Below are 16,154 nucleotides of genomic sequence, written 5' to 3'. Positions count from 1 at the left end.
AAATCTTATTGTCAAAAGAAGAGTTTAAAGAATCGATATAAATTTTGAGCAAGCTCATTTGAAGTCAGTTAATTGAGTATTTATTCAAAAAAGAGAGCACGCTTGCTTAACAGCACACTAATAGGGACAGTTACCCTATATATATTACGCGAATGTCGAGTAGCACGTGTTGACGTGCGGCAAGTCATAATTTGCGATTTAATGCAGGAACGAAGAAGCGACGGTGAATGAAGTGCGCGAAAGAGTGACGCGGGAGATACACACGCGGCGTTCGCGCGCTTCCGCTTAAATATTCATAGATATTCCACCGTTTCGCGGTGGAAATATTGACACACGTGGAGAACACGCGAAGTGACAAAAAAAGAGACGTGTTTGTGTCGCGGTGTTTCAATCGCGGCTAATATCCTTTAGCGAAAATGCATAATGCATGCATGCTGATCGAACACTTTGAGAGAGATCGCCACACGATTCGATTACCTACTACTACGCGAACATTGCCCGCGGTAGATTAAAGCGGTCTGGTACATACTTCAATTACGTTTAAATTTGAAAGTTTATCTAAAATACATATTTACGTGTGAAAATTTGCTCACTTTTCGATTTTTTTTCCAGACTAAACGGCGCATCTGATTTTTGATTTGTAAAAGATAAGAAAAAAAAAAAAAAAAGAAAGAACTTCGAATTCGCGCGAAAGTGCAGTGAGAATATTTTTCCCAAGCCGACAAATAAGATAACGAAAATCCCGAGAAGAGAGTAGGCAAGTCGAATCTTGCGAAAGAGATCAGCAAGAAGATTGCGGGGAATATAGTCCGCAAAGTAGTGCTTCAGCTGATGGAATAAATCCATCTTGTTGGTCGCGCGAGATGTGCGAAATACGCCGAATACATAAAATATACAATCTCGATCGGATTTATGCCAGATGCAAAAATTCGGATTTGTTGCCAAATGACTGCGCGTCGTTTCTGAAAAATTTTCGTCGATCAACGACGAGAGAAGATGTGCAGCGAAATCGCTTTGCAATAAGCAATGATGAGATTAAAACGTATCTCGAAAGCGAGAGATAAGTGTGTTATTACAGAAAACTTTTTCCAAGGACAAATGTATTTTGCGATGGATAACAATAATGTTAACGTAACACGGACGTCAAATAGCTGTTACATGAAAAGCTATATTAGCGAATTGCGACGTTGTTATTTCTCTTTGAAGAGAAAACCGTTTTGTCGTTCGAACCAAAATCGCGTGGAAACGTACAACATTTTGATCGAATATATCGAATGCATTTTTATGCGAAAACGAAATATTGCTAATATTGTGAATGTCGCCACAAAGTAGACAGATAAGAATATTCCCGCATCGAGTTGATTCGAGCTTCCACGTAGAGATTTGCCGTACGATAAAAGCGTAGTCTTATACTTGTATATATATATCTCAGCGATTTACCGCGACTACATATTTATATAACCGCTACTTCCATTCTCTCTCTCTCTCTCTCTCTCTCGCATCGATTTAATGAAATTCCCGCGTTGCACAATCGGTGCGGAGCGCGATCGATAGCGCACCGCGCTCTTAAACGTGGGGATATAACGACGTAACCGCGAGCGTTGCCTTCTCTCTCTTTTCTTGCACCGCTATGCAAAAATCTGCAACCGAAGCTAATTTGAATTGGAAATGTCGCGCCTTAAAATCCCTTCTTTCGATCTCGTGAAATAATTACGTGGTTTTTGCGCCGTCAAACATTGCCAAGGCCTCAGCCCCCAGAAAGTCTAGTCCACGCGTACTTACGGATATTTTTCAACTACAAGTAATTTACAAAATAAAACATCTCATATTACACGGTGCTAGAATTACTACATCGTCGGACTGTGATGCATTGTTTCGTACACGCGAGTTTTAGATTTAGAATCACTTACAAACTGTAGATTTTATAGTTTCAAGAATATACTCTCGAAAATAATTTTAAGCCCAACTAATAGGTACACGTTTTGTGAGTCAAAAAATCTTCTTTAGATTTTACGCCGAATATTTTTATTTAATTTTTTTTTTTTTGCTCGATTTAAATTGAATAAAAAAAAAATATCTTCGAATTAACCCGTATTTGCTCGAATTTAATGAACGTCGTCCTACTTCTCTATTCGATCGTGATTGATCGCGCGTACCTTGTTGTTTGAATGAAGCGCGACGGAGGAAATGCGAAGCACCGCCGCAATTGATCTCCGCTGTGCGAGTTCGTTGAAATTGAAGGTCGCGTTTGATTTCGATGAACACGATGCGTGCTCGAAAGCACGCGGCGCGCTTCGCGTGTTTATACACACATCCCTTGTATCTATCTCCGAACGAAACTTGATGAGCTTGAATCCGCTCTCTCTCTCTCTCTCTCTCTCTCAAAGGAAAATCTGCTTCGAAGAAATTCGTTTTGCTCTGCAAAGCTTGTTTTGTGCTTTATAATCGCGCGCCACGTTTTCCGGGCTGCCGGGAATTTAGCGCCGGGCCTGCCGGCAATGCGTTTGTAACGTATTTGTAAACCCCGAAGACCGCCGTAATTGCGCGCGCCACACATCGGGAACGAGCTGTGATCTGTGTGTATTGGCTTGCATACCGCATCTACACATTCATACGTGATTCCGGAACACGCGCGCGCGCGCTCACCCTCGCTCCAGTGGCACAGAGGCCGCAGAGCGAAACCGCAGACCGCGAAAATATGTCAGTGCCGATAATGAGCTTATACTACGTCCCACCTGCGCGCGGCGCGACGCACGACCGACTCAACATAATTTCCAACCTCGAGCAATACACACACGCGGCAAAAGATAGTGGGAGGAAATATCGAGCATGTCGTTTTGAACACGGACTTACGTGTGTCAACGCTAGAAAGGACTGCGGCCTAGTTATCGTTCGCCTAACTATCGCCAATTAGCATCTGTCGGTTTGGCGTAACAATTTGCGCCGCGCTTGCGGTGAGAGAAACGCAGTTAACCGATACCTCTCGATTCACGCAAGGATTCTCGTTCTGTTAATTATCAAATAAATCCGATTTTAGACGCGTACAACAAAAAAGACGGTAAAAATTTCACTGATTGATTCGGTGACATAGACAGTTTCTCTGGGAATCAATTAAATGACAATGTCACCGAATGTCATTTATATTAATATTGGTTTTTTGTCGCAAATGTCGAGAGTTTCATCAGATGAATAGATGGAGCGCTCGCATTTGGTATAATCAAAGAGAGTTTCAAAAGATTAGAAAGTTCAGTCAAGATGATTCCCGACAATAGATCCTCTACGAAGTAATCTTAAAACACAACGTCAATTATAAAGATAAATATTTTTTTTTTTTTTTATCGCAAATTATTTCGCAACTACTGATATTGACTTGGTTGATCCAGTGAATATTTACACGCGGTAAAAGTGTTCCAATTGAATCAATAAAATCTACCGATATTCTCAGCGGAAATCTTATGTAACTATTTGAATCGGGGCAAATATCACTTGGTTTCCGATAAACTGGACTATTTTACTTAAGAAAGGCACGAACGTTTGTCCGGAATAAATACGAAGAGAGAATATTAGAAAAGTTGCGCGACCGCGTTTGCAACACGCGTTGATTTAAGTATTTTTCCGTTTCCTCTCTTTAGTCTCATTTAGCCGCCTCCGTATAATCAGAGACCGCGACGGTCTCTTTTCCCGTCGGGGGACGCATCTTCGTGAAATTTTACCATTTCAAGAACACCGCGACCTCGCGCGCGCAGGTCGTAAAGTTTTCAAGAGGATAATGTGTGTGTTTTTTCTGTGTGTGTGCGGGAGAAGCTCACGGTAAAAACCTCTTGAAAGATTTAGCGAAATTAAATCCACAACTCTCTCTCTCTCTCTTTCCCCGAGGAAAGAGAAGTATGCGGATATTTGCATTCCGATGCGTAATAGAGAGAGGTCGGACGAAATGAGAACTACATATGTAACTGAGCACACGCTCAAGGATACGCGAATTCGCTAACTAATGAACGCGAGAGACTTTACGTTTCTTAATCAAACAAAATAGAACAAAATTTATTAATCAATTAATTATTGTGCATTTATGATCATTTGCTATCGTATAATGTTGAAAAGAACCAGTTTTTTTATTGTCTTTTCGTTTAGTTTTACGCGCAGAACCGCGGGAACGAAGAAAGATTCGCAAAGCGAAAATCATGGATTCTCACAAAAATGAAACAATATATCGTATTATATCGTATGAAAAATATCGCGTGTACACAAGATATTTTTTCGCGAATACAACTGGAGAATAACAACAGATTTCTAGTGACATTTGCGAAATATCGGATGTGACATTTTTTCTTTGAAAGAATCACTCTGAACTTTATTTCATTCTCCGTTCTCTTCTCGCTCGAACGAGCACAGTCTATTCAATAACCGTAGTAATTCGACTACGATTCTCTCGTGATCGTTATTGTAAAGGGTGTGAGCGCGCGCGAGCACAGTATTTTATTGCCGTTAAAGCGCGCGGTATTTCATTACGTGTTCGAAACAAACGCGCGCGCGATAACACTGCGAAATCGAACCAAATTACTCTTTCTGCAGAATGCACAGTTTATAATTTTGCACGTGTCGTTGTAATTTAATTTCTAAATGTAACGAAACTCGTTTACACCGTCAATTAGCATCACTTCCGTTCTCGTGTAATGTTCATTTCATCATTTTATCACTTCAAAGTGAGTGATACACGAAACCCGACAAACAGTGTGGAACAAATGTTTATGAATGTGAATTTAACAAAACTGAACTATTTTAATTACGCGGAAATAACGTAATAACGTTAAACGAGAAACTTATATTTCAAAATAAGAGAAAAGCTGATGGACAGAGAGATCCGAGGTTTTTTTACAAAAAAAATAAACAGAATGAAAAACCGTAACTTTAATTAATAAAAACATTGACGCGATTCCGAACCAATCAGAGATCTCATTTGTTTTGATTCGTCAACTAACGCCCCGTTTGAAAATAGAAACTCTAAAGACACGGTAATTTAAATAACATCCAAACAAAAAAGCACGTTGCTTTACAATTTTATTTCGCAAAACTAACAAAGTCAAATTATACATTTAAATTATCGGATAAGGGCGAACTTGATACGAGCACCGTTATCCACCTTCATTATCTTGACTGTTACAAATGATCGACAAAAACGTAACGAAAGCAATAACGTCTTCGTGAAACGCGATACGAGCAAAATTTATTCCTGAAATTATCTGAAGAAATACCATCGCTAAATTATTCTGAGTATCAATCCGTTAGTAAATTCTTCTTCCTTTATTTTTTTTATTTTTAATATATATATTTAAATAAAATTACACGTGCAAATGAAACGTAAATGTATACTAATTTGAACAACATCCAAAAACATTTCACATTAAAAACGTAACTAAAGTCAAGTGACAGGAAAGAGTAGAAAAACAACACGTGAAAATAACGTGACTGTAATTTATATTATATATAACATTAAATAATACATATTATACATATAATTTATTATATATTTATAATATTATACTTTATATTGTATNATAACATTAAATAATACATATTATACATATAATTTATTATATATTTATAATATTATACTTTATATTGTATTATATGTATTATATACATACTACAGTAATGTCACTGACCTCCGCCGCGCGACTTTGGCGGGGTCACTGACTTCGGGCACGCGACCGCGGCGGGGTCAATGACCTCGGTCGCGCGACCGCGGCGGGGTCAATGACCTCAGTCGCGCGACTGCGGTGGAGTCACTGACCTCGGCCGCGCGACCGCGGCGGTGTTACTGACTTCGGTCACGGTATATATATATATATACGCATATATATATATATACATATATGCGTATGTGTGTATATTATATATAGATATAGAATATTACATATATATGTGTATATGTGTGTGTATGTATGTGTATATTATATAGATATAGAATATTATCTATAATATATGTATATTATATATAATATATGTATATGTATAATATTTTCTTTTTTACTCTTTTCTTTGTCACGTGACTTTAGTTACGTGTTGTTTTTCCATTCTTCTCTCTTTCTTTTATTTTTTGAGTTTGATTTTCATGCGTTATTTTTGACATCTCTCGTAGGTGTATTACATAGTTTATAAGATGTATATATTAGCTGTCATCGTGCGGTGACAGATTGTGTTCACTGATGCAACACATGAAAATGAAAATAATAATAGCGTGCGCGTAGCGCGCGCTTGTGTTGTGCTAGTTATAGAAAAAGAGAGAAAACAACAATCACGAATAAAATTACGAGAGGCTCGTTGTTAGTTTTTTCGTTGCGCGCAAAAGCTCCGTCGCCAATTTCAGAAAAGAAACGTCATATTTTCGGACAACGTGACACGTTACGGCTTAGCAAGTCTCTGCAAGGGATATTTTATTTGTTAGAAAAAAAAAAAGATATTAGAGTCGTGCCGTGAAACGTGACGCGATTTATATAGACGTCGGCCAATCTAACGATCTATTATTTAATACGCGAACGTACATCAAATTAACAATTTCAATTTTATCAAAAAATTTCGCGCGCGACAATTTTTCGAGCGCGTTTTAAATCGTTGATAGCTAACGCTGGCGAATCAGCTATCAAGAAAGGAATATAACAACGTGAAATTTCAACGCACGTCGTTGCGACGACCCTACCGCACCAGGCTATTAGTGAAATTTATCGTTATATCCGCAATAACCGCGGATATGAAAGAAAAAACGAACAAAACGCGCTTTGTCGTCTATCTAAAGAAAGCGCAAAATAGCTACGCGCTCTGGCGTTGAGAAATTTATTAACTTGAAATTGAAACCTGGCCTATATACTCTGGTTTTTCATGAAATTTCAGCCTTTGTGTAATTAGTATTGTCCTCGATAATTAGTATCGTCTTTAGATAATTAGTTTTCGTTATTACGACATCTGAAACATCGTTTATTCCGTGGAGAAAGAGAGAAAGAGACAGAGAATGGCTCCAGACAGTACACACAGTATTGTTTTAATCTTTGTGAAATTTAGAATCAATTTCCAGTAACAAAAATGTCAAAGCCTGAATAGTTTTCATAAGCTTCGAGCCGCTGAAAATGACAGGTTTTTTTTTCGCGGACGCAAGTTAAACGAAACGTGTTTCTGTTTGTTGTTTAATTTCGAGCGAGCGCATAAAGAGAATTTTAATTTGAAACTTTGTTGTGTATTAAAATATTATGTACGTGTCAAAAAAACCACACACAAATCTTATGAAAAATGGCTCTCGGTCAAATTTGCTGAAAATAAAATATAACGTTCTCCACGACGTTTTTTGATCAAAAGTTCTCATGGGCACAAATGGTTACTGTTCAAGTTATTATTGAAAAAAAAAAGTAAGAAAATATGGGGACAATCGCAGGACGGGTATCAAACGGTTTGACTCATAGCGTGAACATATGTCGCACGCACGCGAATAATACACGCTTAGGTGTAGGATAACGCCTCCAAAAAGTACTGCCGAACTACTTAAATGTCAATTACATTCTAAGTCGTAAAACGACTGTCAAATAGAAATCCGCGAGCTTATACCCTCTCTCTCTTTCTCTCTACGTGCGTGTGCGTATGTGTGTGTGTCCTTTACAATATTTTGAACATCGGAGCTCAAACTTGATCCAGGAGGATTATTTATGGAACATTAAATTCGCATATACGTATATACGCGCCGAAAGCGCTTTTTTACGAGCAAATGAATCTCGAACGACTTCGTCGCACTTATATTCAACGTCACGGCCATGTAGTAAAAACAAATAATGGAATTCTGATACCGATATTTAATTGACTGGATCTGCATTAATATAGAAATAATGCAACATAGCGTCTAATGCTACTGGCTCGAAGGGCCCATCGAGATCGATCTGCATATATCGTACACTCCTCCGAGACCAAAACGTGAACACTTCGATCTAGCTCTCGCATATCTTCGTGTATTTTACGTTGATGCACGCGTGATATTTCGCGTGTGTAAAATTCTTCCGAAACTATATAATAATATTTCTGATAAATCGGAAATTCGATCGCAAATGAAAACAGCAATCAAATGAGAAAAACTATACTCAAATTTTCACGTGGCTTTAAATTTGAACTACTAATGCGTGTTAATTTTTTTAAAGAATAAAAAAAACTTGTTAGCAAATATCATGAATTTTTCGCGCACGCGCGCGTTTCAACGTAAACGTGGAACACGAGAATTCGTTGAAAAACGTAATGGCAGATTTATGAGAGACCCGCACACACACCGAAATAACGAATGCACGCGCAAAAATGAATTCGCGCAATCGGAATTCCGCGAAATAATGCATAGCACGGAATGCAGAAAAATCCCGAGAAACACTAATGACATGAATAATTATCCTAATAGCTCCTGAATGCTACGAATTCTCTCAGGCGCGGTTTTAATAAGATAGACGGGATTGCGCAATTAATCTGTCTCGCTCGGTTTATTCGATTTTAATCAAATTTATTTTGAAAATGCGAGGTGCGATATTTTCGCGGAAAATTCATGGCCCGCGATATACCAACAACATGAAAATCCGGGATTGCGCATAAACACGTAAGTTTGAATTCTCGAAAAATCTGAACTAAATTTGAGTATCGGCTTCTTTGTTTACAGAATCAACAATTCGGACGTCAATAATTAATACTAAAACATGGATAGGAAAGAGACGCAACAGTTGCTGACTGCGCGAAGTGCATTGTCGGTTGATGTAAAAATGGTAACATTTGTCAATATCCTATGTACGCTTTGTATGTTCACAGCTTTCTGTCAATCTCAATTATCATAAAACAGTTTTTCTCACTTTCTAATTATATTAAAATTTTGCAGTTTTTTTTGTTATTATTATTTAACAATTTCTAAAATGTCTGTCAGTTTTTCAAGTCAACGCCATGAATTTTTTTAAATATGACTAAAGTTTAAAGCCAAGTTTACTTCGCAACGCACTTGTGTGTGTTATCTCAATCCTCGTTTTCGTCAGAGATAGATCTTGATTCAATCAACGGGGCATAAGGAGAATCGCGGAACCGATATAAAAACTTAACGATTATAACGACGAAAGAGAGAGAAGAGCTGTTGTAATGAATATAAAAGAGGCGATTGATAAATATAGTAAAAAAAAAAAAAAATAAACAACAATTTATCGGATTGAAACGTGGGTATTTAGTTTTCAATATAGTCACTTCGTTTTTTACCTCGAATACACTCTGACCAGCAGTGCTTTTCGAGAGCACTTGTACCACTTTGGCGAAACGATTTCTCGAACTTTTCAAAATGTCTTTCGACAGCTTACATTGTCAAAACTCACTTCGAGCTGTCGCACGAACACCACGTGCGAAAACGAGCCATTTGTTTCATCTGAAGAATGACAGTCATTCCATTGACATTTGTTCCTCTAAAGAATGAAATTTGTCAACGACAACAGCAATGTGTATATTATTCTTATCAATCACCTCTCGTAATTCGCGTCATATAAAATCACGCTTGCTTATCATCTATCCGTCAAGTTCATTAACTGCGCGCATTCTTCGCGAGCTTTTAATCGTGAAAAATAAATTGCTTCAGCTTGCAATTAAACGACGTTGAGCGGCTGACGGCTGATTTGCCGTCGTGATGCTTAACAAGCTTCGCGATTAAAGACTTATTTCATAAAAAACAGAGCCGGCTGTCTTGGACAACGGACGCGTGTTTAACGACGTTTTAATCCGAGACGGGAGCGGTCGAAAAAAGAAAAGGGAGAGATTTTGCCGGCAGCCACCTGTGTGACTACTACTCCAGGGCTTGGAAGAGCTCATAGATTTCCGATAGCAGAAGGAGAAAAAGAGAGAGCGAAAGAAAACAGAGTAGCCGACTGTTGCGGGATAAATTGTGCAGAAGCGTGGTACGTGCGCTTTTTTCATCTTTTGCTTTTCTCTTTGTAATTCTTCCGAGAGAGCGCAAGATGCAGAGTGAATTACAGACCTCGCGTCATCGACGACGTACTTTTTCATCGCGCGCAAGCTGTACAAATAAATATAAAAACCGGCCGTTGTGAAATTTCAGCGCATCGCGCGCTTCATTCCCGCATGTGTGTGACAAGATTGTCGCGCAGTTTTGACTTCGCGAAATTAACGCAATTTATTTCGAAACGTCATTTATGCCTTATCCGAGCATAAATCCCCGTCGAAAGAAAATTTGTATTCGTGCAAGTCGAACGATCGCTAGGATTTGTATTAGCCAATAGAGATCCTAACCGCTGTGTTCGTTTTTCACTATGAAACAATATTTTTCAAATAAAAATTAATTAATATATATATATTCTCGTCAAATATTAATTACAAACCATATAATGCACATATGAGAGATGTCAGAAATTACGCATGAAAATCAAACTCGAAAAATAGTGAAAGGGATGAGTGGAAAAACAACACGTGACTTTAGTTTAGTTACGTGTCTTTAAAAACGTGACTAAAGTAAAGTCACGTGAAAGGGAGGACAGGAAAAACAACACGTGACTAAAATCTCCTCACTTCTCAAATGGCATGAATTTCGCGTATAAGAGGCACTACCGTTGTTTCTTGATTTTGATGAAAATTGAAGGAACGATTTATGAGAATAAATCGTTAACTAATAATAAACATCCTCGTTGGTCAATTTGTTAAACTGCAAAATATAATATTTAAATTTTCTCTCAAGTGTTGTACTTCAATTAATTTTTCATTAATTCGGTTCGAACGTCATTAACGCAAATCCGTACGCGAATTTTTTATCGAAAATAGATTTCCGTATAAAAAACTTATATCTCAATGTGTATAATTTTATCAGTAAATTCGGTACGCAGTTTGCTACATTGAAATACGAACAAATCAGAAAATATCAAAATGGAAAAAAATGCAACAACGCGCAAGGTTGGGAGTAAAATGTCGATGAATAGATCGATGGAGTGTCAAAGAAAAGTCAATTTTGTGAGATTAAAAAACTTAATGCCGCCACGCATAACGAGCGTCTCATTATTATAATATGTTTCATAAACCGTTGAGTTTTTATATCTTCAACGTTATTTTTTCGCGAAAAACCTTAACACTTGAAAAGAAAAAAAAACGTGTCACGGCCATCACCACGGTTTGCACATTTTTGCATGATGAATTGAATATTTCGATACATTTCCTACGGAGATCGACTCCGCAAGGAACGTAACTTTTTATTCATGCAGATTTTCAACTTCCTCTCTAAAACGACTCAATCTGTCACTATTGAAATTTCGACATTAAGAAAAAGTGTCCCATTTTATCGAGATAATACACATTCAATTATATCAATTATCAATAAAATATACATTTTATTGATAAATAATAGATTTTTTTAACAATAGAAAATAGCACTAGTTACTGAAATGTACGATTGTGTGTGATAACTTCGGAGAAAAAGAGAATCATTAATTGTAAGATTTCCTGTTTAGATATTTATGATCGACGCGTATATCGAATATTTCAATACACATAAAACCACGCGAGAGCGAATGTGGCCTTGATAAAAATTAGCACTCGAAACGGAATATTCCAATTAGCTTCGGGCGTCCATACTAACGGTGTTTGCCTCAATTTCCGGTCCGCCTGGCAGTCCCAAATGGCATTACTTCGAGTTTCCCCCCATTCGCGTAATTCAATCTCTCGTTCGATCGAAGTTCATGTTTGGCACGTGTAAATAAATAATAATAGCAGGTTTTCGCGTATCTCCTCTTCGACAGGACTTTTTAACTTCGCGTCGCGGGCCGTACGATTTCCCGTGAGGTAGAGACGGATCTCGTGAGAGCGCGAGAGTGGAATAGGAGCGAATAAGCGAAGGAGCCGAGGAAGCGAGCGGCGACATCGTCGAGCAGAAAAAAGAAAACGCGATCGACGCTTCGATCGATACATCCCGAGGAGGAGCTCATCATCGTTCTCGGAGTTCTCGTCTTGGATACGGCCGCCACGCCGGCGGGTAAAATCGTATTAGTATCCTTCGTAGACGAAGGAAGAACAGCAGGACAAATTGAGACAATCATATTGGATTTCCAGAAAGCGAACGAGATCCAAGAACGACCTACTCCCCGAAGAGTAATTGCCTTTCTAGGGGGGTGGCATTCCCGCGGTCGTACTCGAAGTCACCACGGCGCAACCGAACGAGAAACATGGCCGATCTCGAGAGGATCAGGCTGGTGGTGCTCGGTGGCGCCGGGGTTGGCAAGAGCGCGATCATACGCCGTTTGCTTGGCCAGGGCTTCAGCGAGCGATACCGGCCCACCGTGGAGGATCTGTACTCGCGGGAGTGTGTTCTCGGCACGTTGACGTTCAAGGTCGATCTTTTGGATACTGCGGGTGAGACGAACTACCGTTTGCTCATATTCCCTTTTTTTTTCTTTCTTTAGATAAGATAAATGTCCCACTATGACTGGACGAGTACCACTGTGGTCAAACATTTATTAAAAAAATAATTGTAACTAAGTATTTACACATGTGTAAGTTAGAAAATAGTTGAGTAAGTTGGAATCTACTCTAATTTGGAAACTACTAATTAAAGACATATTTTTAAAAATATTTAAAACAAAGAATACAACAGAGAATTGTAGAGATTAATATTTACATATCCAATAATTTATTTCTTATTGATACACGTCCAGTCATTAAAACAGTTACATGTGCATGTATGTGGTTTACAACAGACTCGATAAAAAAAAAAAAAATAGAACATCTCAGAAAATTATTGTAAGATACATATCTGTGCTGTTGAGGAAAAATTTATGCGTTGAAGAAATATATATACGCGTTCTGACGTTAGTAAGTTACATTTTTACAACTTTCGCACAATATATCTGCTGTCGAGAGCGAATATATCTCGCGGTAATGATATCGTTATCAAAGTTTTGCGAGTGAATGAGAAGTTTGTTTAGTTTGTCTACAAGTTTTTTTCTTTTTTTCTCTAGATTTGCGCATAAAATGTTACTTGTCGGTATAATTCTGCGGAAGAAAACCAATTGCATCGTTAAATCTTTTCTAACGTTTTTTTACATCTTCAAATGAGTGATTCGCGATAAGAATTTCAGAGTAATTACGAAACTTGAGCAATAATTCGACTTGTTTGCTCAAAAGTTCTCTGAGACACACTGAGAAAAGTCTTTTATTTTTCTATTTATTTCGAAAATGTTCCTATAATCGAATCTACAGCGCGATAGAAATAATCACGTGATTACGCGCGTATGTGTTTTTCTAGGTCAAATAGATCATTCAATTTGTTTTGATTGAAAACGAAGAAAGATCTCCGATCTCATCGCGTGTAAAATGAGTAACTCGATGCATGATACAGGAAAGTATCTTTGATCCAATCACGAAGTTGCGCGAGGTCTTCTCCTCGTTCTGTCTCTTCGACATCTTTTTAGCGAGAGTATAACGAGTATCGGAAAAAGTTGCTAAATCGAACGACGTCTTGTGTATTCTACATTCCACGCAGGACGAGACTTTATTCGTTTAATACGTAAAGCAAATTGCATATTGAAAGAGATTTTACACTATTTTCAGTAAAAAAAAAAAAAAACTATTAAATGTCAACAAATTTATTGTAAAAAATGTAAATGAAGATCTGTGCTATATATATCTTGTTTTTTTTTTTTCCGATCAATTATAATGCATTCTCTTCGAAAAAAAGACTTCAACACCGCGCGAGATATGTTCTGCTGCGAGAAGAAGATCCTTCAGCGAAGATAAATTTTTTTGTTTGAAAATTTTCGCTTTGTGTTCGCACAGGTGATCTGCAGTTTCCCGCGATGAGACGGCTTAGCATAGCCACCGCCCACGCATTTCTGCTTGTGTACGCGACAACGTCGTTACCGAGCTTCGAGTGTGTGAAACGTTGCTTCGAAGAAGTGAGAGAACAACGACCAGACTTTCAGGTGCGTCGTTTTATTGCACACGGATTTGTTCTGAAACGCCCGCGCGCGCCCGAATACAGACGTAAAGTACGTGACGTCGCGCGGCCGCGTCAGCAAACAGTCGCGACAAATTGCGATACTTACATTTATGTAGTTTGTTTTTATTTTTATTAAATGACACATGTCGGACATGTAACTGTCCGGTTCATTGAAACATTTATCGTAACGACATACTTAAAAGACGAAAAGATCGAAGTGTTACGTGAAATCACTTCGATCTGAAATTCTGTATTGCGGGGGAAAAAGAACTAGTCGTTAAAACTATTTTCTGACAGGAGGTACCGATAGTCGTCGCCGGAAACAAGCTCGATCTGGCGCCAGTACGGAGGGAAGTGCCTATCGAGGACGTGAGCGAGTGGCTGTTTTGCGAACTGCCCAAGTTAAGGGCGAAAGTGATGGAGTGCTCGGCGAAGGACGATTACAACATCAAGGACATCTTCAGGTGTTTTGTCACGCTCTCAAAAATTGTGCCGAAAAATCCAACGGGCGAGGGTGAGGAATCCGGTCTCAGAAGAAGATGTTCGGCGTACGGATCGCGCAGGTATATAATATAATAAATTTACACAGTAAGTATTTTTAATTTCTCGCGCGGGGTATTTGTTTAAAACTCGGTTGTGTGTGAACGTCATGTGGCATTAATTGCGATGATTAAGTAAAGTTTCCTCGTCACAACTATCACAGATACAGACTATAATCTCGAAGGACACAGCGAATCGCTAAGTCGGGCTTACTTAAACACAGATTGTTCGCCTGCAACCAGGCTTAAGATGAAGATTGCATCCGACGTAAACGAAAGCTGAGAATTTCAAGAGAGATTCGTTTCGGATTAAATGCGCGACGCGAACATAAAAGCAAGTCGACGCTTATTTAATAGTAAAATTACACGTTATCAAGCGCTTTTTAACATCAAAGTTGTAGTCGGTTAAAAATAAAAGTTGCCAAAACTAATATTACGAACAGTCGTGCGAGTGACGTATCGCGAGTAATAATCGGGGTATGAAACAAAATGTCGCGTTGAAAATGAAAGAAACTCGGAAAAATCACAAGATCTCCGATATACGCCGTCGCCGATACGAACCGTGACGCGATATAATTTTTTTAAACGACAAATGCGTTAGTTAAAAAATTTCTAGTAACGACCTTAACCGTTCTCTTGTTTCGCAGATTCGTTATTCGAGCGCGATTTGTTGCGCGCGTGTTACACGATCGATCAATATCATCGAACTAGCAGCTATAACAAAACAAGTGTGTAACTTTCCAATGTGTACATATATATATATATATATATATATATATATATATATATAAACTATTGTCGAGTCGAGTTAAATACGAATATAATTGCGATACGTTTGCAATATCGCTTATGGTTTAGAACATTGTTTCAGATTGTTTACGATTGCGCTACGCTGCGCACGACCTTAAATATCCGATTTCTCGTACACACATCTCGCATATTATTATCGATATTCGATAGTACTTGAGCCCCGCGCATTGATTCTTTTTGCTCATCGTTATATTCCGCACATTGTTCCTCGTCGGTGACTTCATTGTTACGCAGCACGTGAATTGTGTTTCCAACTTCCATTCATAAAAGAGATCACTTACATGTGTGCGCGTGTGCGCCACAACTTGAACTTTCTGCCATTGTTTTATTTAGAACTCGTATGTAACGAAATTTAGATTCTCGTTGCAATTTAATTACGAATATGTAATATATATGTACATCACAGAGAGAGAGAGAAAGAGAGAGAGTTGCAACTTAGAGTACCAACTTAGTATCAACTTTCTCTATTAAACAGAAGCTGTGCGAAAACTCTTAAACAATATTATTTGCCTTATAAAACTTTGATGTTGCAAAATTTTGCATCTATAATAATTTTATTTTTCAGAAATTAGATATAATTTGATTAGAGGTGACTTCTTGATCTTTCAAAGAAATCTAATTACAAAAAATGTTAAATTAATTTTAAGTTAATTAGAAAATAATTACAATAATTTATGTAACAACTATATCTGATCTCTAAATTATTACAATAACAAAGGTATAGCTGGACATCTAGCCGAAGTTTATAAGGGAGAAAGGAGAACTCTTGTTGCGGCATGAAATATGCTTTTGACCGTCTCTCTATGATTTTAGTTTATTCATTATTT

At 38.0% G+C, this 16,154-nt stretch overlaps 1 protein-coding gene across 4 annotated transcripts in view; it reads left to right on the top strand.

Annotated features, from left to right (window-relative positions):
* Positions 1-16,154, top strand: part of LOC109856975 (GTP-binding protein Di-Ras2) — a 60,857-nt gene that overhangs the window by 42,879 nt on the left and 1,824 nt on the right. For 2 of the 4 annotated variants that reach the window (XM_020432771.1, XM_020432769.1), the window contains 4 exons: positions 11,784-12,016; positions 12,094-12,393; positions 13,816-13,961; positions 14,276-14,541. In XM_020432771.1, coding sequence (XP_020288360.1) covers positions 12,207-12,393; positions 13,816-13,961; positions 14,276-14,541 — 599 coding nt within the window. In that variant the 5' untranslated portion in view covers positions 11,784-12,016; positions 12,094-12,206. Of the gene's footprint in view, positions 1-8,674; positions 8,778-9,716; positions 9,939-11,783; positions 12,394-13,815; positions 13,962-14,275; positions 14,542-16,154 lie in introns of all 4 variants that reach the window. The other 2 variants (XM_020432770.1, XM_020432772.1) reach the window with 2 other exon arrangements.

The sequence above is a fragment of the Pseudomyrmex gracilis genome, unplaced genomic scaffold, assembly GCF_002006095.1.
Source record: "Pseudomyrmex gracilis isolate BER0280 unplaced genomic scaffold, ASM200609v1 scaffold_138, whole genome shotgun sequence".
Lineage (NCBI taxonomy): Eukaryota > Metazoa > Arthropoda > Insecta > Hymenoptera > Formicidae > Pseudomyrmex > Pseudomyrmex gracilis.
Note: the sequence above shows the minus strand (reverse complement) of the source record. Positions and strands in the feature narration are given on the sequence as shown.